This window comes from Penicillium macrosclerotiorum, assembly GCF_028827735.1.
Source record: "Penicillium macrosclerotiorum strain IBT 26536 chromosome Unknown utg000003l_segment0_segment0, whole genome shotgun sequence".
NCBI classification, from domain to species: Eukaryota; Fungi; Ascomycota; class Eurotiomycetes; order Eurotiales; family Aspergillaceae; genus Penicillium; species Penicillium macrosclerotiorum.
Window position 1 is genome coordinate 1,832,192 of NW_026643083.1, and position 23,961 is coordinate 1,856,152.

The 23,961-nt window shown below is 52.9% G+C and overlaps 9 protein-coding genes across 9 annotated transcripts; 6 read left to right on the forward strand and 3 right to left on the reverse strand.

The window, feature by feature from the left end:
• Positions 1-969: 969 nt before the first annotated feature.
• On the forward strand, positions 970-5,502 carry N7462_003555 (putative RSC complex subunit (Sth1); the record flags this gene model as incomplete). The annotated part of the gene is made up of 4 exons (XM_057075281.1): positions 970-1,062; positions 1,170-1,344; positions 1,435-5,189; positions 5,278-5,502. 4 exons carry the CDS (start codon positions 970-972, stop codon positions 5,500-5,502), a joined length of 4,248 nt encoding a protein of 1,415 aa, XP_056934786.1.
• Positions 5,503-6,321: 819 nt separating this feature from the next.
• Positions 6,322-7,275, forward strand: N7462_003556 (uncharacterized protein; the record flags this gene model as incomplete). Its single annotated transcript, XM_057075282.1, has 3 exons — positions 6,322-6,361; positions 6,434-6,840; positions 6,934-7,275. 3 exons carry the CDS (start codon positions 6,322-6,324, stop codon positions 7,273-7,275), a joined length of 789 nt encoding a protein of 262 aa, XP_056934787.1.
• Positions 7,276-7,569: 294 nt separating this feature from the next.
• Positions 7,570-9,190, reverse strand: N7462_003557 (sterol esterase; the record flags this gene model as incomplete). The annotated part of the gene is made up of 3 exons (XM_057075283.1): positions 7,570-8,936; positions 9,004-9,083; positions 9,156-9,190. 3 exons carry the CDS (start codon positions 9,188-9,190, stop codon positions 7,570-7,572), a joined length of 1,482 nt encoding a protein of 493 aa, XP_056934788.1.
• Positions 9,191-9,447: 257 nt separating this feature from the next.
• On the forward strand, positions 9,448-10,027 carry N7462_003558 (PET191 family protein; the record flags this gene model as incomplete). The annotated part of the gene is made up of 3 exons (XM_057075284.1): positions 9,448-9,472; positions 9,592-9,733; positions 9,844-10,027. 3 exons carry the CDS (start codon positions 9,448-9,450, stop codon positions 10,025-10,027), a joined length of 351 nt encoding a protein of 116 aa, XP_056934789.1.
• A 367-nt stretch (positions 10,028-10,394) lies between these two features.
• N7462_003559 (dolichyl-diphosphooligosaccharide-protein glycotransferase) lies at positions 10,395-11,970 on the reverse strand (the record flags this gene model as incomplete). The annotated part of the gene is made up of 4 exons (XM_057075285.1): positions 10,395-10,814; positions 10,899-11,605; positions 11,664-11,774; positions 11,826-11,970. 4 exons carry the CDS (start codon positions 11,968-11,970, stop codon positions 10,395-10,397), a joined length of 1,383 nt encoding a protein of 460 aa, XP_056934790.1.
• A 394-nt stretch (positions 11,971-12,364) lies between these two features.
• On the forward strand, positions 12,365-12,541 carry N7462_003560 (NADH:ubiquinone oxidoreductase subunit NDUFA3; the record flags this gene model as incomplete). The annotated part of the gene is made up of 1 exon (XM_057075286.1): positions 12,365-12,541. One exon carries the CDS (start codon positions 12,365-12,367, stop codon positions 12,539-12,541), a length of 177 nt encoding a protein of 58 aa, XP_056934791.1.
• Positions 12,542-14,559: 2,018 nt separating this feature from the next.
• Positions 14,560-15,601, reverse strand: N7462_003561 (putative transcription factor RfeG; the record flags this gene model as incomplete). Its single annotated transcript, XM_057075287.1, has 3 exons — positions 14,560-15,213; positions 15,334-15,378; positions 15,482-15,601. The coding sequence occupies 3 exons, from the start codon at positions 15,599-15,601 to the stop codon at positions 14,560-14,562; spliced, it is 819 nt and encodes a 272-aa protein (XP_056934792.1).
• A 2,518-nt stretch (positions 15,602-18,119) lies between these two features.
• N7462_003562 (DNA-directed DNA polymerase eta) lies at positions 18,120-20,135 on the forward strand (the record flags this gene model as incomplete). Its single annotated transcript, XM_057075288.1, has 1 exon — positions 18,120-20,135. One exon carries the CDS (start codon positions 18,120-18,122, stop codon positions 20,133-20,135), a length of 2,016 nt encoding a protein of 671 aa, XP_056934793.1.
• Positions 20,136-21,589: 1,454 nt separating this feature from the next.
• N7462_003563 (uncharacterized protein) lies at positions 21,590-23,695 on the forward strand (the record flags this gene model as incomplete). The annotated part of the gene is made up of 4 exons (XM_057075289.1): positions 21,590-22,643; positions 22,708-22,795; positions 22,851-23,469; positions 23,528-23,695. 4 exons carry the CDS (start codon positions 21,590-21,592, stop codon positions 23,693-23,695), a joined length of 1,929 nt encoding a protein of 642 aa, XP_056934794.1.
• Between the last annotated feature and the right edge of the window lie 266 nt (positions 23,696-23,961).

Below are 23,961 nucleotides of genomic sequence, written 5' to 3' on the forward strand. Positions count from 1 at the left end.
TCTGTTTTTCTTGAAAGGGATTCTTCTCTTGTTTCGGAATCTCTCCCTTTTGCTGGAATGGGAAATCCAGTTGATTCCTTGGGCGTGAGCTTTGCGACTGGATCATACTGATCGAAGCAGTCTTTCGTTGTCGTGTACTTAGGTAGATTGCAAAAGTTTCCTGTATTATCCGGACTCGGGGTATGAGCCCGTACACGCCTTGGTCTGAAATTTGTCTATTTGTAGTCGGTATTGAAGCTGGTCAGTGCCTGGTATCACCTGGCAGCACTCTATACTTTGGTTCTTTGGATAAGGCAACAACAGCCTGGGCCTTGTTCCTGCCTGAGAATCTGACTCCCAACAGTCCTGATTCTACGCCGCACGGCCCGTGACTGGCAGTGGTCCCCAGCACGCTGAGTCAGCGCCTAGTGCCCGGGGGTCCCGTGACCCGCGCACGAAATCTCCTCCTCTGCTCCTGTTGTTAGTCGCCTACAAGCAGCACCAGGTTTCCCCGAGTCGCGCAACTCGGTCCCTCTGCCCTTTTCCATCTCCATCCCATCCACTTCCAACCCGCGTCCCCCCCCAACGCGTTTTTGCGTGCCTCTCCACCCTTTTTTGCACGCGCTTTTTTTCCTTTGATCTCGCCATTCTCCAGTACCCGCCCCCTCTCCCCATAATCCCATCGATCGCATCTCCCCCCCCCGGAGCTCCGAACACGGGCCTCAAACATCTCTCTCCCATCGCCAAGAGCCTCGACAACCCTATCCACCACGCCTGGTCAACCCCCAGGCTCCCTTCCCGCGTCGCCTTGCTCACCACCATCGCGCTCCCTATTCGACCACACCCCCCTTGGAGTTTCCGCGCGCGACGCCCGTGGTATCCAAAAGTGGAGCCGGTAACCTCCAGCCTAGATCTGGCTTCACCCGTCTCGAATACTTTTTCCATCGCGTCAGTGATTCACGAATGAATTGAGGACAATCGCCTCTTACCATGGCTTCTCTGCAGTCGGCGCCAAATATGGCGCCCGGCAACTTCTCATTGCCCCCGAACCTGACACAGCAACATGTTCAGGAGGTACTACAGGTCAGTATTTCTACCCCCCTCTCCACCCCCGAACTTCGCATAAGTGGCACATCGACAGATTTGGAAATGTTCAGCTTGACCCATCGACATGTCTAACTTCATCGCAGAAATTCAAGCAGATGCAGGAGCAGGGTGTGCGCTCGGATGACCCCGAGTATCAAAAGGCTCATCAGCTTCTGGCTATGATTCAACGTCAACAAATGATGAAGCAGAAACAGCGCCAACAGCAGGCTCAGCAGATGAACGGTGCCGTGCCTGATGTTGCTACCAATGGCGTCCATGGTAAGACTGCGCTGCCTAATTGCCTAATCCTCTCTTCCTTCCACTCCTAATCTGGAACGGTTCCTAATTGCTTTTATTTCTAATTTATAGTTCGCAATGCCTCTGCTTCTTCTGTTCCCAGTGCTACCCCCGACGTACAATCGGCGGCATCTCAGTCGCAGAACGCCGCTCGAAAAGGGCCTACTGTAGGAAGTGGAAGCTTTTCCTCCGAACAGCTTGCCACTCTTCGCAATCAGATCATGGCCTTCAAGACTTTATCCAAGAATCAACCCATCGCACCGGCTCTCCACCAGCAGCTTTTCCCCTCCAAGAAGGTGCAGACCCCGACCCCAGCAGACAAGATAGCTTCGGCGGAGAAGACCCTTGACAATGTCGACAAGAGTGCCTCTGGTCAGGCCCAAGACTCCACTGGTGCCACTGCTCCTCCCAAGGATTGGTATGAGAGTGCGCGGCTACCTGAAGAATTGTTACACAAGGTGATCAACTATGAGCACCATAGTCACCGCATCAATCGCCCCCGGGTTCCTGCTTTTGAGACGGGTGGACTCGACTGGCGTCAGATTCGCGAGAACCGAGAAACCCTTGTCTACAATCGCATGGCTTCTCGCATGAAGGAGCTCCAGGAGCTTTCTGCCAGCATAGGCGTCTGGGATACTGGCAAGAGTGACGCTCCTACGGGCGACGATTCATTAAAACTTAAAGCATTGATTGAGCTCAAGTCCTTGTCTCTATGGGGCAAACAGCAAGCCCTCAGAGAGAAGATCCGCCGCACTGGATTCGATTGCAGCGAGACGAATCAGACCAATCGTGCCAGTCACCGCCGCATGAAGCGACCTTCTCTTCGTGAGGCACGAATCACTGAGAAGCTTGAGAAGCAACAGCGCGATGCTCGTGAGACTAGAGAAAAGAAGAAGCAGTATGATCAGCTGCAGGCAATCCTCAACCATGGCGCCGAGCTTGTCAATGCCTCTGCTCAGAACCGCAGTCGCTCGGTGAAGCTGGGCCGCATGATGCTCTCGCACCACCAGCACATGGAGCGTGAGGAGCAGAAGCGCGTGGAGCGGACGGCTAAACAACGTCTGCAAGCACTGAAGGCCAACGATGAAGAGACCTACTTGAAGCTCTTGGGCCAGGCCAAGGATTCACGTATTTCGCACTTGCTCAAACAGACCGATAAATTTTTGAAAGAGCTCGCCTCTTCTGTTCGGCAACAACAGCGGAACCAGGCTGAGCGGTACGGTGACGGTGAAGACTTCGACGATGAGGAAGAAGAGATCGCAGACAGCGATGATGAGGAGGAGGAGGAGGAGTCTGGAAAGAAGAAGATCGATTACTACGCCGTGGCACATCGCATCAGAGAGCAGGTTACAGAGCAGCCTTCGATTCTTGTCGGCGGTACTCTCAAGGAATACCAGTTGAAGGGTTTGCAGTGGATGATCTCGCTGTACAACAATAACCTGAACGGTATTCTGGCAGACGAAATGGGTCTTGGAAAGACGATCCAGACCATCAGTTTGATCACCCACATCATTGAAAAGAAGAGGAACAATGGACCCTTCCTGGTCATTGTGCCTCTCAGTACACTGACCAACTGGAATATTGAGTTTGATAAATGGGCGCCGTCAGTAACGAAGGTTGTTTACAAGGGTCCACCCAACGCTCGCAAACAGCAACAGCAGCAGATTCGTTGGGGCAACTTCCAGGTCCTCTTGACTACTTACGAATATATCATCAAGGATCGGCCTATTCTCGCTAAGATTAAGTGGGCTCACATGATTGTTGACGAGGGTCACCGTATGAAGAATGCCAACTCCAAGTTGAGTAGCACCCTATCGCAGTATTATACCAGTCGTTATCGTTTGATTTTGACGGGTACTCCGCTGCAAAACAATCTTCCTGAACTGTGGGCCCTTCTCAATTTCGTCTTGCCGAATATCTTCAAGTCAGTCAAGTCGTTCGATGAGTGGTTCAACACTCCATTCGCCAACACCGGTGGTCAAGATCGTATGGATCTTAGCGAAGAAGAGCAGCTGCTCGTCATTCGCCGTCTACACAAAGTGCTTCGTCCCTTCTTGCTCCGTCGTCTGAAGAAGGATGTCGAGAAGGATCTACCGGACAAGCAGGAGCGTGTCATCAAATGTCGCTTCTCTGCCTTGCAGGCTAAGCTGTACAAGCAACTTGTCACCCACAACCGGATGGCTGTCAGCGATGGCAAGGGCGGCAAGACTAATGTGCGTGGTCTAAGCAACATGCTCATGCAGTTGCGGAAGCTTTGCAACCACCCGTTCGTCTTTGAACCTGTCGAGGATCAGATGAACCCCAGCCGCTTGACCAACGACCTCCTCTGGCGAACGGCCGGAAAGTTTGAGCTGCTCGATCGCATCCTGCCCAAGTTTCGTGCCACTGGTCACCGTGTCCTGATGTTCTTCCAAATGACTCAGATCATGAACATCATGGAGGATTTCCTGCGCATGCGAGGCCTGAAGTACCTTCGTCTGGATGGTTCTACAAAGTCTGATGATCGTTCCGACCTTCTGAAGGTCTTTAATGACCCCGGTTCGGAATACTTCTGTTTCCTGCTTTCTACCCGTGCCGGTGGTCTGGGTCTCAACTTGCAAACTGCCGATACCGTTATCATTTACGATTCAGATTGGAATCCTCACCAGGATTTGCAAGCTCAGGATCGTGCCCATCGTATCGGACAGAAGAACGAGGTCCGCATTCTCCGACTGATCAGCTCGAACTCAGTGGAAGAGAAGATTCTAGAACGTGCGCAGTTCAAGCTTGACATGGACGGCAAGGTCATCCAGGCCGGTAAATTCGATAACAAGTCCACAAACGAGGAGCGAGATGCCCTTCTCCGTACGTTGATGGATAGTGCCGAGGCTGCGGATCAAATTGGCGAGCAGGAAGAAATGGATGATGACGATCTCAATGAAATTATGGCCCGTTCCGAAGAAGAAATTGGTATTTTCCAGGAGATTGATCGGAAGCGACTTGAGACCGACGAGTACGGTCCTGGCAAGCGCTATCCTCGATTGATGTGTGAAGAGGAGCTGCCTGATATCTACATGCAGGAAGACGAACCCGTTGCAGAAGTTACGGAGACTGAGGTTTACGGTCGTGGCGCTCGTGAACGTAAGGTCAAGCGATACGATGATGGTATGACTGAAGAGCAGTTCCTTCGGACCATGGAAGACCTGGAAGAAAATCCGAACGCGGTCAGCTTCGATGAGCGTGCCGAACAGTTTGCTCGGGAGCGCGAAGAACGGCAAGCCCGAAAAGAGAAACGGAAACTCAAGGCCCAAGGTCTTCTGGAGTCCTCACCCGATCCTTCCATAGCCGAGGACGCCGAGGTTGAGGTTGAGGTTGAAACTCCACCGCGGAAACCTCGTCGTCGTGGTCCTCCGCCCAGCAAGCGCAAGGCTGAGGAACCTGCGGAGGAAACCCCTCAGCCCAAACGTAAGAGAGGTCGACAGCCCAAGGTTCCCGACACTCTCAGCTCTGCGGAACGGGCGACTCTTACTACCATCGTCAACAGTGTCATGCAATCCTTGAAGGACATGGAGCAGGAAATCCAGCTTGATTCTTCCGATAGTGAAGAAGGACCGATCATGCGTGCCGTGATCGAGCCCTTCATGAAGCCTCCGCCACGGTCTCAGTACCCTGACTATTACAAGATCATTCAGAATCCGATTGCAGTGGAGACGATCGAGAAGAAAATCAAGCGCGACGACTACCAGAGCCTGAAGGAATTCCGTAATGACATCCACCTGCTTTGCCAGAATGCTCGGACATACAACGAGGATGGTAGCATTTTGTTCCAGGATGCCAATGATATTGAGGTATGTTTTGCATTCTACCCGAGACCCAATGAGGGGTTTTCTATCTTTCTTCTTGACTTTGACTAACACTCCTACTCCCATTTGATAGGCCAAATGCTTGTCCGAATTAAAGAAGTTGACCGAAGATTACCCTGACTTTGCCAACTTTGACGGCGATTCCGCCGCGGATGGCCAGTCGGTGGGCGCTATTTCAGGTGCCGACACCCCTTTGACAGCCAGCACGCCGGGCCAGCCGAAACTGAAGCTGACTTTCAGCAACCCCAATGCTGAAAGTGCAAGCAGCCTGAACGGAGCCGGTGCCGATGACGAGTGATCTGTTCCTTTATTTCCTTCTTTGATGCCTTGAGGAACATGTTGGATTTTAAACCATCACGCATTCTACATTTGCCCTTCTCCCTGCTTTGGTTTTCGAGTTATCTTGATGTCTCCCATGCCCTCACCCTTCTTGTGTCTCTGACACGTGTAACCCGAAAGTTTATGTGTTTTCTGTTATTCTGTCCTGTCTTTTTTCTGCAGTCAAGTCTGCCATTGGGAACGGGGCGTTTCTGCCGTGGTTTCAAAGGGGTTGGTTCACCTGGAGACTGGATGTTTCTTCTCTTATTTTTTTTTCGGGAATCGATGGTGTGCTATATGCCCCTCCTCTCCCCCGTCCTTGATGAGCGATCTACTTGTTCTTGTTCCGGAGGATTTTGTTCGTGCTGGTCGTGGATGCTCACTTAGATGTCGGCCGAAGGGCAACTCTCCTCCCGTATTATGTTCTTAGTATGTACGGACTTTTTTTCTCTCAGTTTTCAGGACCTGATTCCAAATGAATTGAATTGAATCTATAAACGAGCTTCAGCGAACGGTAAACCCGCTGGCCCCAATCTCAATGTCTGGAGGTCTTGATGTCCCGATCCGGTGGGAACACGAGCCAAGAGTACGGGACGATCCGAGTGGAGTCCGCGTCCGTGCAGCCCGTCGATTCGTCGTTCTCGGTCAAACACACCGGCCATTTGCAGCAATCCCTTGCCGGTCCTTGGATGTTTGCGTATATAAGTGCATTGCTGAAATATACTCCAAGTCCCGCCATGGCCACGTCCCACGCAAAGCTAATCTCAACATCCTCTCTTGCCCCAGTAAACCCCTCGCCATGACCGCAACCCACGATCTAGATGGCAAAGTCGCAGTCGGTACGATTCTACTCTTCTATACTTCCTCTCCATTAACCCTCTAACATCTTCTTCTTTCCTCACTCCCCACAGTCACCGGCTCCAGCCGCGGCATTGGTGCTGCCATAGCCCTCAAACTCGCCCAGCGTGGCGCCGCCCTCGCCATTAACTACCGCACCTCCGCGGAGGCCGCCGACGCCGTAGCGTCGCAGATCCGCGCGCTCGGCGTTCGTGCCATTACCGTGCAAGCCGACGTCTCAGACCAGGCTGCCGTGCGTGCGCTGTTCGACACAGTGGTCCGCGAGCTGGGCCGGGTGGATATCGTGGTCAGCAACGCAGGGATCGAGCACTTCGGTGCCGTGGACACCGTCACGGACGCGGACTTCGACGCCGTGTTCGCGGTGAACGTCAAGGGCCAGTATTTCGTGGCACAGGCGGCTGCAGCGCATATGGCAGATTTCGGGCGAATTATGTTGACGTCGTCGATTTCGGCGGTGAAGGTGCGTTGTCCCTGCCTGTTTTCTCGCCTTATTTACTTTGTTGCTGTCTCCACGCTGCGGGTCTCCCGAGACTAACGAGAGGTATATGGTCAGGGCGTACCCCGGCACGCCGTTTACGCCGCATCCAAGGCGGCAGTTCAGGGCCTGACGCGCTGTCTGGCGGCGGATCTGGGCCCGCGCAACATCACAGTCAACTGCATTGCAGCGGGTGGCGTAAAGTCGGACATGTACGACGAGAACGCGCGCAAGTATATCCCTGGCGGGGCCGACATGACGGACGGGCAAGTCGAGGCGCTGCTGTCAAAGTGGTCGCCGCTGGGGCGGGTCGGGGTGCCCGAGGATGTGTCGGGAGTGGTGGCGTTGATTGCGAGCCCGGATGCGCAGTGGCTGACAGGACAGACCTTCCATGTGTCTGGAGGAGCATATATGACATAGGAGAGCCAAACTTTCCAATTATGCTATCATTCTCGTTTTGTTGAAGAGGGTATTTTTCATTCTTGTAGCGAGTGTATATAGACCTGTATGCTGTGTATTTTTTAAGCCATAGAGATTCTTGGTATTTGGGAAACTGAGAAGATAGGTAGAATGGGTGGTCTGTAGGGAATGGTATTGGTGTAATTGCATATGTAAGATGGGGTATGTAGAACAGGAGAAATGATAGCAAGAGTATATACATGATGCGATGGTGGTTTTTATGAGAGAATGTAAAGGTAAGCAAAAACCAAGGGTCTAAGTCGTTCCCGCGAAAGCTGCATCTTTGTGGCGGATGCGCATTGCTGAGGTATTCGATATATGACCATCGACCAGCAGCCGTCCGTCGAGACGAGACTCAGGGGGGACAGTCTCGACAGAAGTAGACTCATCGCGGCTATGAGTCGCTAGCGCATCAAAAACATACCCGAAGACCTGGTGGTCCACATCCGAGGCCCACAAGAAGTCCAGGTGTTCGTAGGATGGAATAGATTTGGCCACGGTACCACGCGGCAGGCCTTGTAGCATCACGTTAATATCGACCAGACTGTCGCTTCCGCCATACAACAGCACAATCGGTGTCTTGATGTTACGAGTGGGGTACTTGACGGGCTTGTAGAAACGCTCGCTGGCAACGATGCTGAAGGGGGCGTGTGTTTCGTCGTCGTAAAATTGAAAGTTCTTATTGCGAATGATTTGGAACCAGTGCACGACAGACTTAGTGCTGGTGAAGGAATAGAGGTGTAGATAGGCGGCTAACTTCTGGGCACGAGTGATGTTGCGGCATCGCCAGTTGAAGAGGGCTGCAAGGGCGGCATCGATAATGCGGACATAGATGGGAGGATAGAGAATAGTCTGCCACATTGTGGTGGAAGAGAGAATGCTGCGTCGACCGAAAAGCAGGAAGAGGAAATCCGGGGAAGCCTTCACGAGAGAGTCCACGATGCGGTTGCGGAGCCCCGAGGGCGCCATTGCAGGGGCCAGGGCCACGAAGACGTCGATCTTCTGGTTGAGAAGAGGGTGGATGGAGAGGGTGGCGAATGCTTGGGCGGTGCCCTGAGAGAAACCGATATATGAGAGAGAGGGCTGGCCAGTCACCTCGAGGATGTACTCGATGCTGTTCGGAATATCATGGAAGGCGAATTGATCAATGGAGAAATCCCAGAATTCGTTCGACCCCGGCGAAAAATTGACGGATTTTTTTGCATATTTATTGCCGCGATTGTTACCCAGCCATACATCATAACCCTTCTCGACCAACTGGAAAGGTAAACATCGCTGCTCATCGGTCAAGGCGACCCACACTTCGCTGGACATGAGAAGACCATGATGGAGATAGACCACTTTCTTACTGATTCCACCCGCACCCTGGTTGACGCGCATTCTCTCCTCACCTTTCCGGTACGCCAAACGGTGCAGTCCAAGAAGATAACCATCGCCAGTTTGCACGATGTGTTCCTCGGCTTCGTAACCAAAAAGCTCACAAATCTCAACAAAGTCCGAGGCTTCGGCTACCGAACTGGCGAAAATCTCCTCTTTGGTTCTCTTATCGCGGACATCCTTGGAGATAAACCTGTTGAACAGTGCCTTCGATTGGACATAGCAGAAGCGAATGATAGGCGTCGCTGGAAGCGCAAGTCAGTCGTGGGCCTCCTACATGAGAGAAATATAGAGAGTCACGGTTCTACTCACGAAGACAGAACGTGATCAGATGAATAATAGTCTCAAGTAACACAAGAATCAGGGACGCAAAGAGCGCCAGGTACTCGTACCTGGGATACATCTTAGTTTGCCACGGCGCGTTCAGTTACAGGGTACTTCCGGGGGAAAAAGGAGGGATTTACCAGAACAACCTCCCGATCAGGGGAACTCGTGCCATTATGAAGTTTGGAACGCACTATATCTCTGCATGAAAGCGCAAACGAAGCATATAATGTATTAAGAACAGGATATTGCGAGTCAGGAAGAATCGCCCGAAAGCGAAGCAGCGCGACGTCATGTTCATGTGAAAGGCGCTGCTGACTCATCCGGGGTCAACCAATCAGCGACGTGTCGAATGATCGCCCGAATTTGTCCTTTGCCGTTGATTGTCACCGGCTCGAGAAGAACTGGACATCTGAACTGGACTCGAACGCCATGCCCAGCTCGTGCCAGGACATCAGTAAGTCGTACCATTTTCAGTGCTACCACACTCTCGGACCCTGCATTGTTTCCACCCTCTGTGGCTGGTCCGCCTGCCATGGCCATCTGATGGGCTAATCGCAATACCACAACCTCTAGGAGAGGCGCTGGCCCAATGCCTGCAAGAATCGGACTGTATCATGGTCCAGCGGCACTCACCGCGTGAATGTCTCGCATCGCCACTGGCTGAGGAGTTGCCTATGAAATGTCAGCAGCTGCGCAAAGGGTTTAGCGAGTGCAAGTGAGTGGAATCGTTCCGTGTCATTGGACCCAGATCAAAGACATATACACGTGGGACTAGAAGACGAATCGATGGATTGGCTGATATAATTGTTTTTCTCTCTGCTGCAGGCGCGGTATGATCGACATGCGCAAGCGATTCCGCGGAAATCACCCTATTTCGGTATCGAAGGAAATGGACACCCAGTCGAACTCCCCGGGGCAATTATATGCTGGTGGTCCGGCTTTCCAGTCTGTGAAGGAACTCAGTGGTGATGAGGTACAAATGGATCCGGAGAAGACCCGCGGCCTGTGAGGAGCATCTACGATATCTCCAAGATCCTGGTTGAGAGGGGGTCCATCGAGCAACTGTAGATGGAAGAGAATTGCCATTGGCATGCAAGTGATGCTGAAAGGAAAGCGGACGATCTGATTCATGCTGGCATGGTCTGGAGTTTTTTTCTTTTCTTTCCTTTTTTTTTCTTTCCTTTTTTGTTTAAATCAAATACATGGCGCGATCTCCAATCACAAATATACCTGACGCTACAGAATACATATAAACCATGCGATAATCGACCACTTACAATAAATTGCCCTTTCCATGGGCAGTGAAGATGGAAAAGAACCAGGTAGAAAAGAATATAAATCCACATCATCATTGACAGTACAAATTGAATACAGATCTACTGCGTCTTCTTGGTCTTGTCGGCTGCAGGAGCCGAGTAGAGCCACACAACCACAAATGCCAGGAAGCCTCCAATCACCGACCACAGACCGGCAATCCAGACCCAGCCACCGGTGATTGCCCAGCTGCGCGGGTATTCATCATGCGCGAAGTGGCGCACGGTCACTTCGTGCTTCTCCTCGATGTTGGTGAGGAAAGGTCGCTTATAGTTGATGCGGAATGAGAAGATGCCGTGCTGGTCTGGAGTCACGAACTTGGTACTGTACACAGCGCTGGTCTCGGTACGCTTGGTAGGCTCGAGGGCCAGACGGTGAAAGGGCGAGAGCATGGTGAATTCCAGCTGCAGCGCATCTTCGGCGGGGATCTCGAAGGGCACCCACTTGTCATAATTGTACTCAGACACCTCAATGCTGAAGACCTAAAATAGGGGAGCGACGGTATTTTAGTAAATGAAAGACTACCTAGGACACCGGGTGTTTGTTCGGGTTCAGGTTTCACATACGGTCTCGTTCTTAATGCGGTAGATTTTCGGGTTCAAGTCTTCCGCGGTAACCTCACCATCAGTGGCCAGGTGGTGCTCAATCTTGCCAACCTTCAGAACACCGGTTTCCTTGAAGGTCCACGCGGTCAATTGCTTCGCAAAATCACGATTGACGGTGGTGGTTTTCTTGCCATTGGGTGCCTTGACTGAAGCCGAGAACCACTTGTCCTCGAGCGCCTCAACGGAGCCGAGTACAGTGAAGCGAGCGGCGTTGCGGGCTTGCATGGCTGAAACAATGTTGAGCTGGGAGCCAGTGGCCTCGATGTCATCTGCCGCCGGCATTTCCTCCTTCGGGTTATAAGCGTAGGCAGTGGCAGGAGCTCGCAGGACCGGCGCAACCAGAGCGCTATCACTACCCAGGGTCTGGGGGGCAACCCGGGGCATAGCGAGGACGCCTTCACCGTCGAAAAACGCCTTCACGTCGGGGCGCAGCGGTCCAGGCCGCTGGAGGAGGAGGACATCATGCTTCTCGGCGGCCGATACAGTGTCATAGTTGAAGTGGTCGACAACAACGGCGGAGCGGTCGTTCGAAAGATGGATATCAATTTCGAGGAGGAGGGAGCTGATGGCACTAGAGGTCGAGGCCTTGCCGGAGAGGGCGAGGATGATATTGCCGTCCTTGTTCATGAAATCGAGGATGTTCTTGGGAGTCAAGTTGGGGCCAAGGCCTAAAAATTAATGGGTCAATTGATATTTCTAGGCCTCAGAGAAGAGAGAGGAGCCCACCTTTGGACTTGGGAGGAAGAATCAAGAGGTGGTCGTAAGCTCGCTCGCCATGTTCGAAGAGGGACAGTTTGTCACTCTTGGGCGATTCAAATGACAAGTCATATCCCCGGGCTGTAATGGATGTCAGCGAAGATTTCTAGCTCCCAGCCCAGGTCCAATTACCTTCCAAATCAGACCAGAATGTCGAGAAAAGGCTCTTTTCGGTGGTCTCGTCCAAGACCACTAGCAGGCGGCTGCCGGAGCTGCTCAGAGCGTTTACCGCAGCCAAGAAGCCGCAGAGAAGCAACGCGAGGCACCACCGCATCATGGAAGAATTCCGCACGGCGAAGTGGACGCCAGGCTGGAACTGAGAGAGAAAAAAGGTGGAAATAAGGAAAGACAAGGTGGTGGAGGAGGTGGGCTGCTTGGAGGTGGTATAGATAGAAAGGGCGACGTGTTTAATGGGCGAGTGCCAAGACTTACTGGACCCAGCGCATCTCCGAACGTCGAACTTCACCTCGTCCCCAGGCTTTCCCGACTTTGAACCTCCCCCGCCGGTCTTGCCCTTGCACTCGATCAACAACTGGGTGGTTATCGTCAATTGGCACCTTTTCCTCGCCTACACTGTGGTATTGCTGCCTTTTTTGGCCCGTGAATACCATTTCCCCGCCAGTCGAAAATCTCCGCCCGCAAAACGTTGACGTCCGACCCTGCCCGTCATCATGTCTACCCCTCAATTCTGGTCGACCCCCCTCCGCTACTTGCGCTGGGCCTCGCACGAGAAGCCGGCCATCTTCTACTCCCTCATCATCGGCTCCATGGGCCCCGTGGCGCTGGTCACTCTGCCCCCGCTTCGCCGCGCGCTCTCGGCGACGTTGACCCGGAGCCTATCCCAATGACATATCCCAGTAAGAAATCACATCCATCCTCTCAATCGTGAATTGAATGGTTAGACCATGATCTGAAAGCATGCGACTGACCATGATACCTCCGGCATACAGTTCCGAAGGGTCCGCGGGTGGTCCCCAAGGGCTATGAAGACTAAAAAGAGAGACCCAACTGAAGCCGAGCAAACGCCCAAGGTACAAACTGATAGAGACGTGGTGTTTGGCTTGCTCTGGCTTGGGACTTGGAAAGGATGTTACCGACGGAGTAAGGAAACTGGGAGGGAGTTTAGAGCGTGTGTGTCGCCTACGCCGATTGCGGAATATGGCGAAGGGTTGTCGAGCAGATGCTTCCTCGATGGCCCTAATATCAATTTAGCGTTTTAATCGTATCGCTCGTCTCCCATGAAGAGGCGCATTGATACCAATCTTGTTTGCGTGCGGTTCTCAGCATGGTCGGGTGCTGAAACCGACGCGATGCCGTCTATGTACTATGTTTTGAGAGTGATCATATAACCGACACCAGGTCGCTTTCCTCTGTTCAATCAGTGTACCAGAAATGATATAAAGACTAGAGATAGACTTGAGTATTCCGCATTGCGGTACTAGATGGGATTTCTTAGAGGCTAGGGAAATCGGGGGTTGTCGGGGTTTGTTGGTGTTTTTCACCTACGTTTCTCAATGGTAAACTTCTAACATATAACAGGAGAAGTTTTTCGAGACTATATTTAGTGCATGTCATGGGGAGCCTCCAATGCGTAGACATTCCTCGACTGTGAGGACCCGTACAAGTAGTTACATGCAAGCCTATCGACCCCGCTACCAAAAAGCTTCATGGGTCGAGCGAAGACAAATTGGAAATTACCTGGAATTGAACCCAAGGTTGATTCTGAAGATCTGAAGATACTAGCCATACCAGGCACAATGTTTTGCATTTCACCACAGATGACTTGAGAGTCAGACATAATTCAACTCGAGGTTGATTCCGTAGACAGAGCAGTCTAGGATGATATATAAGAGCAAGATCCAAAGTTATAGTGAAAAGGGGTTCAGATTAAGTTGTTAGAACCAGTCTCTCATCACAGCCAACGCGTCAACCACAGATTTGGTAAACGCCGTATATGCTCATATCTACATGTAGTTCATCAGCATCGCTTTATCAAAGCAGTCTCTTCCAGTATCCACGAGGAAGAAAAACAAAAAAGATAAAAAGCAAACATGAGAAGAACATGCCCCATGGCCCACCTGGGATCGGGGCAGAAAAAAGAAATAAAGGTTAACAGTAGCAAAGTTGCTGAACCACACAAATCCTGTACACCGTCCAAAGGGAAAGGAGCCAAAAGAAAAAAAAGCAGAAGGTAAAGGGCCGAGGCAGGAAGAAAAATGGGATCCCCGAGAAGATGGCGAAATATGCGGAAATGCCATGAAAGCCCGGCCAAAATGTCAAGTTCCAAAAAAACGCAAGCCACCTTGTCCTAAGAAAAAACCCCGTTCAACGCATAATGCTCCTACTCCTAACCGGCAGCTGCACCATAGCGCAGAGAAAATTAAAGATGGAAGTTCCCGTGGAGGACCTCGCCAGCGAGGCGAAGGCTGATTTGATTTCCAGTGGGGAAATTTCCAGTCCATGGTAAAGGAAATATATAACGGACCGATCGTGGGAGGTTTCCTCCCGACTTTACCACAAAACGGTCCATGACCTAGGAAACGGCCCGATCCGGCTAATTCCTGGACTTCAAGAGAGAAAACGGGCAATTTCGACGGGTTGGAGACAGACGGAGAGGGGAGAGAAGACGACATGAAATGGCCGACGTGAAGTGGATGTAATGTGGAGAGTGTTGTCCAGGAAAAATTTTTTTGTTGAGCTTTTTCGTCGAGTCCATCATACTTTCTCCGGGTCTATCACAGTTCAAGGGGGAAATAAAAGCAGATTTCATCCAGTGGCCACAATAGAAAGGAAGAAAAACGTGTCATCATAGTTTGCGAAGTGCAAAATTTTGGATGCCAAATCGATTTTTGGGACGCTAGCTGGATTACCGCCGGCGATGAGGGTCCCGTTCCCGGGTAGTTTGTTGCGGTCTACTGCGCTCGTATTCCGGAGTATATCTGGCTTCCATTCCTCCACCTCCTATCCGGGGATCCGGAGCAGTGGTAGCCGGGTAGGCCATCCCGGAAGTCACAGGGGAATAGTCCGACTCGGCATCATAACCTGGTCCCGGATACCTGGGAGCATTTCGGCTGCCACTACCCTCGTAACCGTAGCCGGAGGCCGAGTAGGTATAGGAAGAGGGGTGCATATCCGCCGTCGTTACAACGGGTTGGGAACCAGAATAAGTGACCTGAGGCGGAGGGTAAGGAGCCTGGGTTGATCCATAAGGCGAGTGAGTCGAACTGTAGGAAGAAGGGTTGTTGTAGGGAGCATTTTGGGATCCACTGTATTGACTCTGGGAATACGGGTCCATGTAAGGTTGCGGCGCCGGTGCGGCACTAAATGTAGGAGGGGAAGGCCCCTGTTGCTGGCGAACCTCATGAATGGCCGATGTGGCATAGTTCGCTGGGACAGTGTTAGGTGTGTGAGATAAGTTCACATCTTGAATGTAACTACCTCGGGGATAGCCTAGGTCAGCCCGACGCGATACATCCGCCTCCCAGCGGGCAGAGTCAGCTTTTAAATCAGCAATCATCTCCTAGATGTTTTAAAAAAACCCAGTTAGATGGCTGTTCCTTTTGTTTGGTTTCCCCTTGGACGCTGTCCCTTGAATGACGATGGCCTCGTGGTTGCATTTGACAGGAGGGTGGCTACTTACAGATGTGAGATTCCGATAGGCACGGATGAAGAAACCTGGGCGGCCCTGTGGGACGAGTCAGTGATGATGTTCGGGATTACCGATCAAAATACTTGAATCCCAGAGAGAAACAAAAAAAAAAAACAATAACAGGGGAGAGAAGACGGACACCATGGCTGCCAGGTCTCACGAGGGCATCATTTCCCAGATAGCGGCAGATATCTGCTTGGATCACTTCTCGGCTGATTCCGTCGCCCGGGATAAAGTATTCATTTTGACGGCCTGTCATAATGTGTGTCCAAGGCAAGATATCCGGATGAAAGAGGGTCCTGAGGATTTCCGACGGGTCAAATCAAGAAGAAAATGAAAATAATCCGGGCTGAACCGAAGAAATTTCCTTGGGGAGAGAGATGAGGATAGCAGATGGTGAGAGAAGGCGTCCGATATATGGAGGAATATACAGTGGATTTTCTATGAGGCGACCGTCCAGAGTAGAGGAGAAATGTCGCGCCCGTGATCACTTTAGAACAACGGGAGATGAGTGGGGTGGGGAAGGTCCTGGGGGTCTGAGTCCTTGGAGGGATTTAATCAAGAACCGAGAATAACAGTCCACGGAAAGAATATGGCCACGATAGTGTATCAGGTTTCAACGGACAAGCGTCAAGAGAACCTGTGTGTCCTGATTATCCGGGGAAGTCCTTTCTGGTCGGGATAGTTTCAATGGTGTCCTTCTGGAAAAACAAATCCGGAAAAATCCTGGTTGCTCCTGGGGTTTCTTTGTGGTTGTCCGCTTGGATTGACACCGATAATATCCTGGGTAAATCGAGAGAAGCAAAAACAAAATATCCTGTAGATTGCCGCAAGACCAAATCAAGTCTGCTCGGCTAGGATAGAGAGGTGAGGCGGAAGAAGAGCGGTTCAGGAGTATGAGATTGCGGGACCGAGGAGGAGGGGGGCTGAGATCCTCTCGGTGTGTTTAGGTGACCACGCTGGGTTGATTATCCTCGGAGAGTCCAGGGTAATCGGGGAGGGCGGAGAGAGGGGGAGGAGAGGGAGGAGAGGGAGAGGAAGTTCAGGAAGTCGTTGTAAGAAAGAAAGACCAGGTGTGCCAGGAGAAGGGGAGGGGCGAACTAAAGTGGGCGGTTGGGCGTGGGTTTTCGGATTCGTGCAGCGTCACGGGTTTTTCCCTTTGGGTTGAGGGGGGTTTGGGCTGGTGCCACGACTCTCCACTCAAGTGCTTCGACAACCTGCCGAGCCCAGTCTACGGGGTCTACGGGCTCTTCGCTGTTTCGCTGGTCACCAAAGCATGCACGGTCAAATCCGGCTTAGACGAGAGACGCTGCAGACTGTGCGACCTGGTCGGGCTGCTGGGGGCGACCTGCACCCTGTCGGTAACCGCCTTTGTCGATGATTACCCTCGGGCCCAGTCAGGCACGAGAAACCCTGAGTCCATCCTCGTCAGGGCGTCCCTCACTTCTGTGATGCGTGGTGCGGACGAGTTGGTGACTCGAATAAGACCATAATGGAATCCCAATCCCAAGGGTCAGGGCGATCCCCCGTGGTTCCGTCCACCTGGCAGCTTGGATTGCTACTCAGTCTGTGCCCTTTGGGTTGGGCGTAACCCCCCACTTGGCCAGCCGCTGGGTGGATCAAGCAGGCGAGGCGGTCAATCTTTATCGATCGTCTGGTCGCAGAGTAGACTCCAACGGAACAGCAGGAAGGACGGTACAACAGGCAGGTCGTGCTAGACCTGCTCGGGAGGGACGAGCCGGGCTCGCGAACGTACCAGGTTACCGAACAAATTGCGCCTGACGAGGGGCGTCCTTGGATGTGAGTGGGAGGATGTGGATGATCCTTCCCCGCTGGCCATGCAAGGCAGCAAAGCGCCAATCTGCTGACCGAAGGGGACAAGACGTTGCCACAGTTTGATGGGCGTTGGGCAGGAATGCGTGGGCTTGGGCACCCGTGGCCGCCACTCAGCAAATCGGGTGTGTCAGCATCCGATCGGAGACGATCTTGGGCCCTGTCAAAAAAACGTTGATATGACAAGGGGGTTGGGCTTTGACAGGGGTTGCACAAGTGGATTGACCTCATCGGTGTACATCGGTGTACCCAGCCAAGGGTCAATGTAAACAGAGCGAGAGGGGATTGGCATAGAGATGAGACGGAGAGAAAGATAGAAGAGGCGGTGGTGGAGGAGGATCTTGAACCATGCTCACATGACCTGGTCTATCCTGCTTTGTTCCTTTCAAGAGCATTTGGCTTCATGTGGGACGTCGCCCTGTCCATATACTGTCGTTGACTACTAAGTAGTTATAAGTTAGTCCACGGCTCCGTTCTGAGTCATGATCGATGCTATTAATAAGATAAGAGTCCAGCATATACACATATCAATCTCGACTGGGCAGCCATCTCAAGATGGGGCCCTGACTCCTTCCAAATGCTACATTGCTAGCTATGTGGGAATGGAATTGAGGTGTGTCTGATGTGTACTTATCTGATAGGTTGGGAACCCACCCAGGATTGTTTACTCTCTCGAGGTACACGAAGCTCTCAACCATGGAAACATGGGAAACAGAAACCCACAGGCTCGACGCTTCGACACCTGAACACCTGAGGCTCTAATACTTAGGCACGTGAAGGCACTAGCCCGATCGGGCCTCTATTCAAGATCGAAACCACCCGAAACTCTCCCTTCCCAGCATCCTGGCCGTGCATTGGAGGGATATGCATCAGTCAGACAGATCAATATTGGCTTGACCAATCCTCCTTCCAATCTGACCGGTCGCCATGCTACATCCTCGAGCATGTCCTTCGAAGAGCCGCCCAATGCGTCGCCCGAGGTGAAACGCTCCCGCTTCACCCACCGCCAACTACACCTGCTGCGCCAGGGCTCGACCGCAACCCCTCTTCGCGCCATCGCGCATATCGACCTCGATGCCTTCTATGCGCAATGTGAGATGGTCCGCCTGGGGACTCCTCGCGACTCACCGCTCGCCGTGCGCCAGTGGGAATCCCTAATTGCCGTCAATTACGCGGCACGATCGTTCGGCATCACCCGGATGGTCACCGCCGCCGAGGCGCGCAAATTGTGTCCCAACATCATCCTGCAGCATGTGGCCACATTTCGAGAAGGCGAGGGTGGCCGATGGGCCTACCGAGAGGATGCGTTCCGGAATATCAAGTCCGATAAGGTATCGCTGGATCCGTATCGGGCTGAGTCTAGGAAGATCCTCAAGGCGATGAAGGAGGAGTTGGAGAGGTGGTGCGTCGAGGAGGGGTCTACAGAGGGAAGCACTGAACTATTGAGTCTCACCGAGGGTCTATCGGCAGGCTTGGAGAAGGCCAGTATTGATGAAGTCTTCATCGATCTGTCTCCCCTCGTCTATCGAGTTCTACTCCAGCGATATCCTGAATTGCGACAGGGAGCACAGGATGTGATTAGAGATGCGGAATTGCCGGTTCCGCCAACCACAGCGGTGCAGTGGAATCACGAAGACTGTTTGATTGAACTAGATATGCACGAAAAAGAGGAAGATAACCCAGATTGGGATGACATCGTCATGCTGGTAGGGTCAGAAATCATCCGATCGGTCCGCGGTGCGGTCTGGGACAGGCTCAACTACACCTGCTCGGCGGGTCTGGCGCGGAACAAGATGCTAGCTAAGTTGGGCAGTGCCTGCAACAAGCCCAATAAGCAGACGATTGTGCGAAATCGGGCCATCCAGCACTTCCTTGGGACCTACAAATTTACCCAGATCCGGATGTTGGGGGGCAAGCTCGGGGACCAGATTACATCTTTCTTTGGGACCGAGAAAGTCAGCGATCTTCTGAATGTGCCGCTGGAGCAACTGCGCACCAAACTCGATGACGGAACGGCCTCATGGCTATATGGGATTATTAGGGGTGATGATCGAAGTGAAGTTAACCCGCGGACACAGATCAAATCTATGCTCTCGGCCAAATCCTTTCGACCGAGCATCAATTCGGTCGAACAGGCGGACAAGTGGTTGCGTATTTTTGCGGCCGACATTTACGGTCGGCTGGTGGAAGACGGCGTGCTTGAAAACAGACGTCGTCCCCGCGTGATCACTCTTCATCATCGAACGGCACAGACACGATCGCGCCAGATCCCCATTCCAGCTTCAAATGCTATCGATGAGAACATGTTGTTCGAACTGGCGAAGACCTTGATGCGCCAGGTCCTCACCGACGGACAAGCGTGGCCCTGTTCCAACCTGTCCTTGAGTGTGAGCAGTTTTGAAGATGGCGTGAGCAAGAATCGCGCGATCGAGAGTTTCTTGCTCCGCGGCGACCAGGCCAAATCCATGAGCCAGCCTGCGCGGATTCGCGATGCCGATAGTCTCGGTGACGTGGCTCCACCCGAGAAGAAAAGAAAGATCGATGACGAGGGCATCAAGCGCTTTTTTGCTCAACCGCCGAATGAGAACCAGAACCAGAGCCCCGGCGCTACAGAAGAGAGTCCCCCTGCTGAGCTTGATCCGACACTCTCTATAGGAGGTGTGGGAATGAACGAGGATTATGAGAGTCTACTTGGCCATGTGGAACCTCCACGGTTCATTTGTCCCCGCTGCTCTAAGTCCTTCCCCGAGTACGAACGGGAAGAACATGGTGACTGGCACTTTGCCAAAGATCTGGAAATTCAGGAACGACAGGACGCGCGTGACGCCCAACAACCGCCGCGCACGACGAATAGTCTCAATAGCGCTGGTACTTCTCGAGGCTCGACTCGCGGCCGAGTGGGCCGCGGAGGAGGTCGAGGCAAACCCGAGCGAGGGCAGATGCGCCTAGCGTTTCAATGAACCGGTGCAGCCTAACAGGATGAAATATACAGATCGCCTGTCGACCGGAATTTTTTTTTCTCTGGTAATGACCCCTCCCCCTTCCAAAGGGCGTACATTCTAGATGGCTGGCGAAGCCTAGTCTAATGGGTTGGGGTGAGTGCTTCTCCTTCTCTGCAAATCAACTTTGCAATCACCAACTCGCCCCGAGCAACTATCCACCGGGCGATTATGGTACGTGTTGGGAAATACATAGAGATATTCCAGAATTTCGCGGCTTATTCCAGCATGTTAATAACCAGGAGGAAACTGAAGGTTGTTATATGCCCAACTTTTATCATAATATATTCCCTCATCCCGAGTCTATAACAAGAACCTTAAAAACGCTGCCGTCCAGCTTCGTCCTCGATTTTGTCTCTGCTGCCTCGTGATCGGATGCCTGAGATGATCCTAGATCTTGCGGACAGATCCAGTGTTAGTAGAGGAGAAGTAGACGTCATCTGGCCCACCATCAGCCTGCATGCCGCATTGTGTATTCTTGCGTGGACAGTCCGGGTCGACCCAACAAGACCGTGGATCGATCCATGGAAATCCAACATTGCTCTCGGCCAAGGATACATCCCAATCAACAAACCAAGTTATCAGGATATGGCAGAACTATTGGATCTTCGTGGCAGGCTGTTCGAATGTTAGGCTGCTGTTAGTGTTAGAAAGTTGTTGTCCCATGCAGCCGCCAAGGGCGCGTGGGCCGTGACATCAGCGGACTAGCGGTCCGATGTTCACGTTGGACATTAGTTTCGGTCGTATGCCTCCCTCCTTCGCGGCACTGAGGGCCTTCTTTCTGGCTCTGTACATATTGGGTATTGTGTTTTCTTTATTTTCCTGGGCCCTGCGTCCTTGTTCCGGTGTTTTCTCACGAGAGTTCTCGACTACAAAACAGAGAAAGACACAGAGAAAGAGCGTTCCCCGCTGGCGCTGCCCCGCCAATTGTCCAGAGCCTCTCGCCCCGATCAAAGGCCTTCGACAAAAGCGAAAGAATCCACACAACAGGCGGATGTGAGGGTGCCTAGAAGCAACGTGGAACGGGGCCGAACTAAACACATCCATCTCGTTCGTCGCAACAGGCGCTTTCGCAGAACCAACACCAGAGCAGCCGCCTAGGTCCCTCCGATCACATTCCTGGGGGCGACAAGATCCCGGCCAGCAACTGCAGTTTGATCAGGGCTATCACACAGCCCGAAGAACCAAAAAAAAAATTCAAGGCATCGAGCCCTGTCTTTCTTTTCGACCGGAAACCCGACTTTCCTGTCCTCCGCAACCCCATCGATATCCCATTGCGGCGCCACTCTGGGAAGGCCAATATCCAATATCCCCCATCATCCCCCAAACGCCATCGACAAAGGCAGGGCCTGAATATCCTTCCTACTCCCATTCGGGTGGATCCTTAAGCCAGGTACTCATACTCTCCAGCCACCATGTCTCGCCGGGCACCCCCGCGCGAGTACTATGAGGAAGAGGTATATGAGCGGGAGCGCTCCCGCTCGCGTGAGCGCGATCCTCGCTCATACCGGCCGGAGCGTGATTTCGAAGATGACATTGAGTTCCGCCGCCGGCGCTCCATGCCCCCGGTCGAAGACCTCGAGCGCTTGCGGGTCCGGGACCGGCCTCCGCGCGACTTCATGCGTGAAGCGTTCACAGCCCCACGGGACCGCGGCTCGCTGGCGGTGCGACGGTCGATGGAGGAGGTTGACGAGCGGGAGGCGGAAGAGATGCGGCTGCGGATGCGGCGGCGGGGCGGGCCCTGGACGCGCGAGATCGAGGAGGAAGAGGAGCTCGTCGTGGACCGGGACCGACGGCGGCATCGGCCGCGGCCGCGCGAGCTGGAGCAGGAGGACGTGGTGATTCGGCACCGGGAGCGGGCGAGTGAGGGCGACCTGCGGACGCCGATGGAGAAGGTCTATGAGGATGAGAAGGAGAAGATTCTCTTCCGGCCATCGAGGCGGCCCCGGCGGCCGCGGCATGAGGAGGAATTCGAGGAGCGCATTATGATCGATAGAGAACGAGACAGACAGCGCGAACCACGGCGTCGCAATGAGCGCGGCTTCGAGGAGGAGCTCGTCATGAAGTGGAAGGATCGGCCCTCGTCACGGGAGCAGGAGGACAACGATGAGATCCGGATGCGCGAGACGGTGCGGCTGCGCCAGTCCCCGCCGGCGCCTCGATATGTCCGCGAACTGCCCCCCGGATCATGGCGCGGGGGTCGCGAGCCTGGCGAAGAAGATGACGAGGAAATCCAAATTCGGAGCCAAAGGCGCTCGCGGCCTCGTCGTCGAGAGGACGGGGACGAGGTCGAAGAGAAAGAGCTTACTATCAGACGAGACTCGCGTGAGCGCGGCCGTCGGGGGGATAGTGTTGAGAGAGAGGAGCTGACGGTTCGCACGCAAAAGCGTACTCCGCCGCCTCTGGAGCCCATTCGCGCGCCTCCCATCCATCAAGATGTGATTACACATCATCGGCATATTGACCACGGTAGGTGTCGAATACGGATCTATAGCCTGAGAGGCGAGGATACTGCTGCTGACCAGTGTCTTAGGGTTTGATCACCCCCGGTTACCACGAGCACCGAGTATCGAGGTGTCGACTAGGAGAACCAGTGTTGACGAGGTGGACATTCGCCGACGGTGAGTCTCTCAAGTGGTCAGCTTCTTGAGATAAGTCTAACAGAAGGTGTAGAAGCTGTATGAAGGGCAGCCGCGCAGCCGAAGAAGATCTGATCATCAAACGCCGGATTGAAGAAGACGATCTGCCCTCAGTCAGTGGGCCCTCAATTGACTTTCGCGATCCCTGGGAGCGTAGAAGCGTGTCTTCACGATACAGAGAAAGATCGCTGGATGAAAGCGACTCGCTTGCAACTGCAAGCACCCGCACCCGTTCGCGGCGAGATATCTCGCGCAGCCTGACCATTGACGACGACGGCGAGACAACTGAAGAAGAAATCGAGACAGAGGATGAAGAGATTGAAATCCGCACGAGGCGAACTAAGCCTCGCTCCGTCATTGATGAGATATCGAACGACGCCACAGATCAATGGTCCGTGGTTCATGCTCCGGCCAATGCAGATGCCATCGAAATGTCTGGCGCGCTGGACATCGTTGAAATTGCTCCGAAAAACACAGTCGAGATCGACGAATTGGAGCTCCGAGGGCGGGTTGGGCAACAGATTCTCAAGGAGCCCGAGGACGAACGCTGGACGGAGATCACGAAGGACCTTGTTGTTAGGGAAGCAATCGAGCGACTTGGCTACGAATTTGATGAAACACGAACATTCTATTATATCTTCTCCTACCTGGAACCTGTACGTGTTACGCCCTATTGCTACTGGTACGAACATGACTGACTGGTAACTCCTGCAGAGCCAAATTGATGAAATCGTTGAGCTCTCAGATGAGATCCGCAAGGCACGACGACGACGTATCAAGCAAATGCATCGTGAGCGCGCAACCTCTCTCATCGATAGGATGCCTCCGCGGCGACGCCTGAGCAGAGGACGGTATACCAGAGAGCGAGAATGGATCATCTAGCCCGAGTGTTGATAGTTCTTTATGATGTTTTCTAATGATGTTCTCTTATGATATTCTCTTATGATGCTCTCTTATGCAGTTCTCTGATGATTTTTTTTTAATGTTATTTTCAGAGAAAGGGTTGAAAAAGACATGAGGTCGAGCGAGAGCGCGGATTGACATTGAACATATCAATTGATCTCACCATTTGCATTTATCCTTCATGTTATGAGACCAAGAATCATGTATCAGGAAAAACCTTTGAATTTAAACCGTATCTGGCCGAT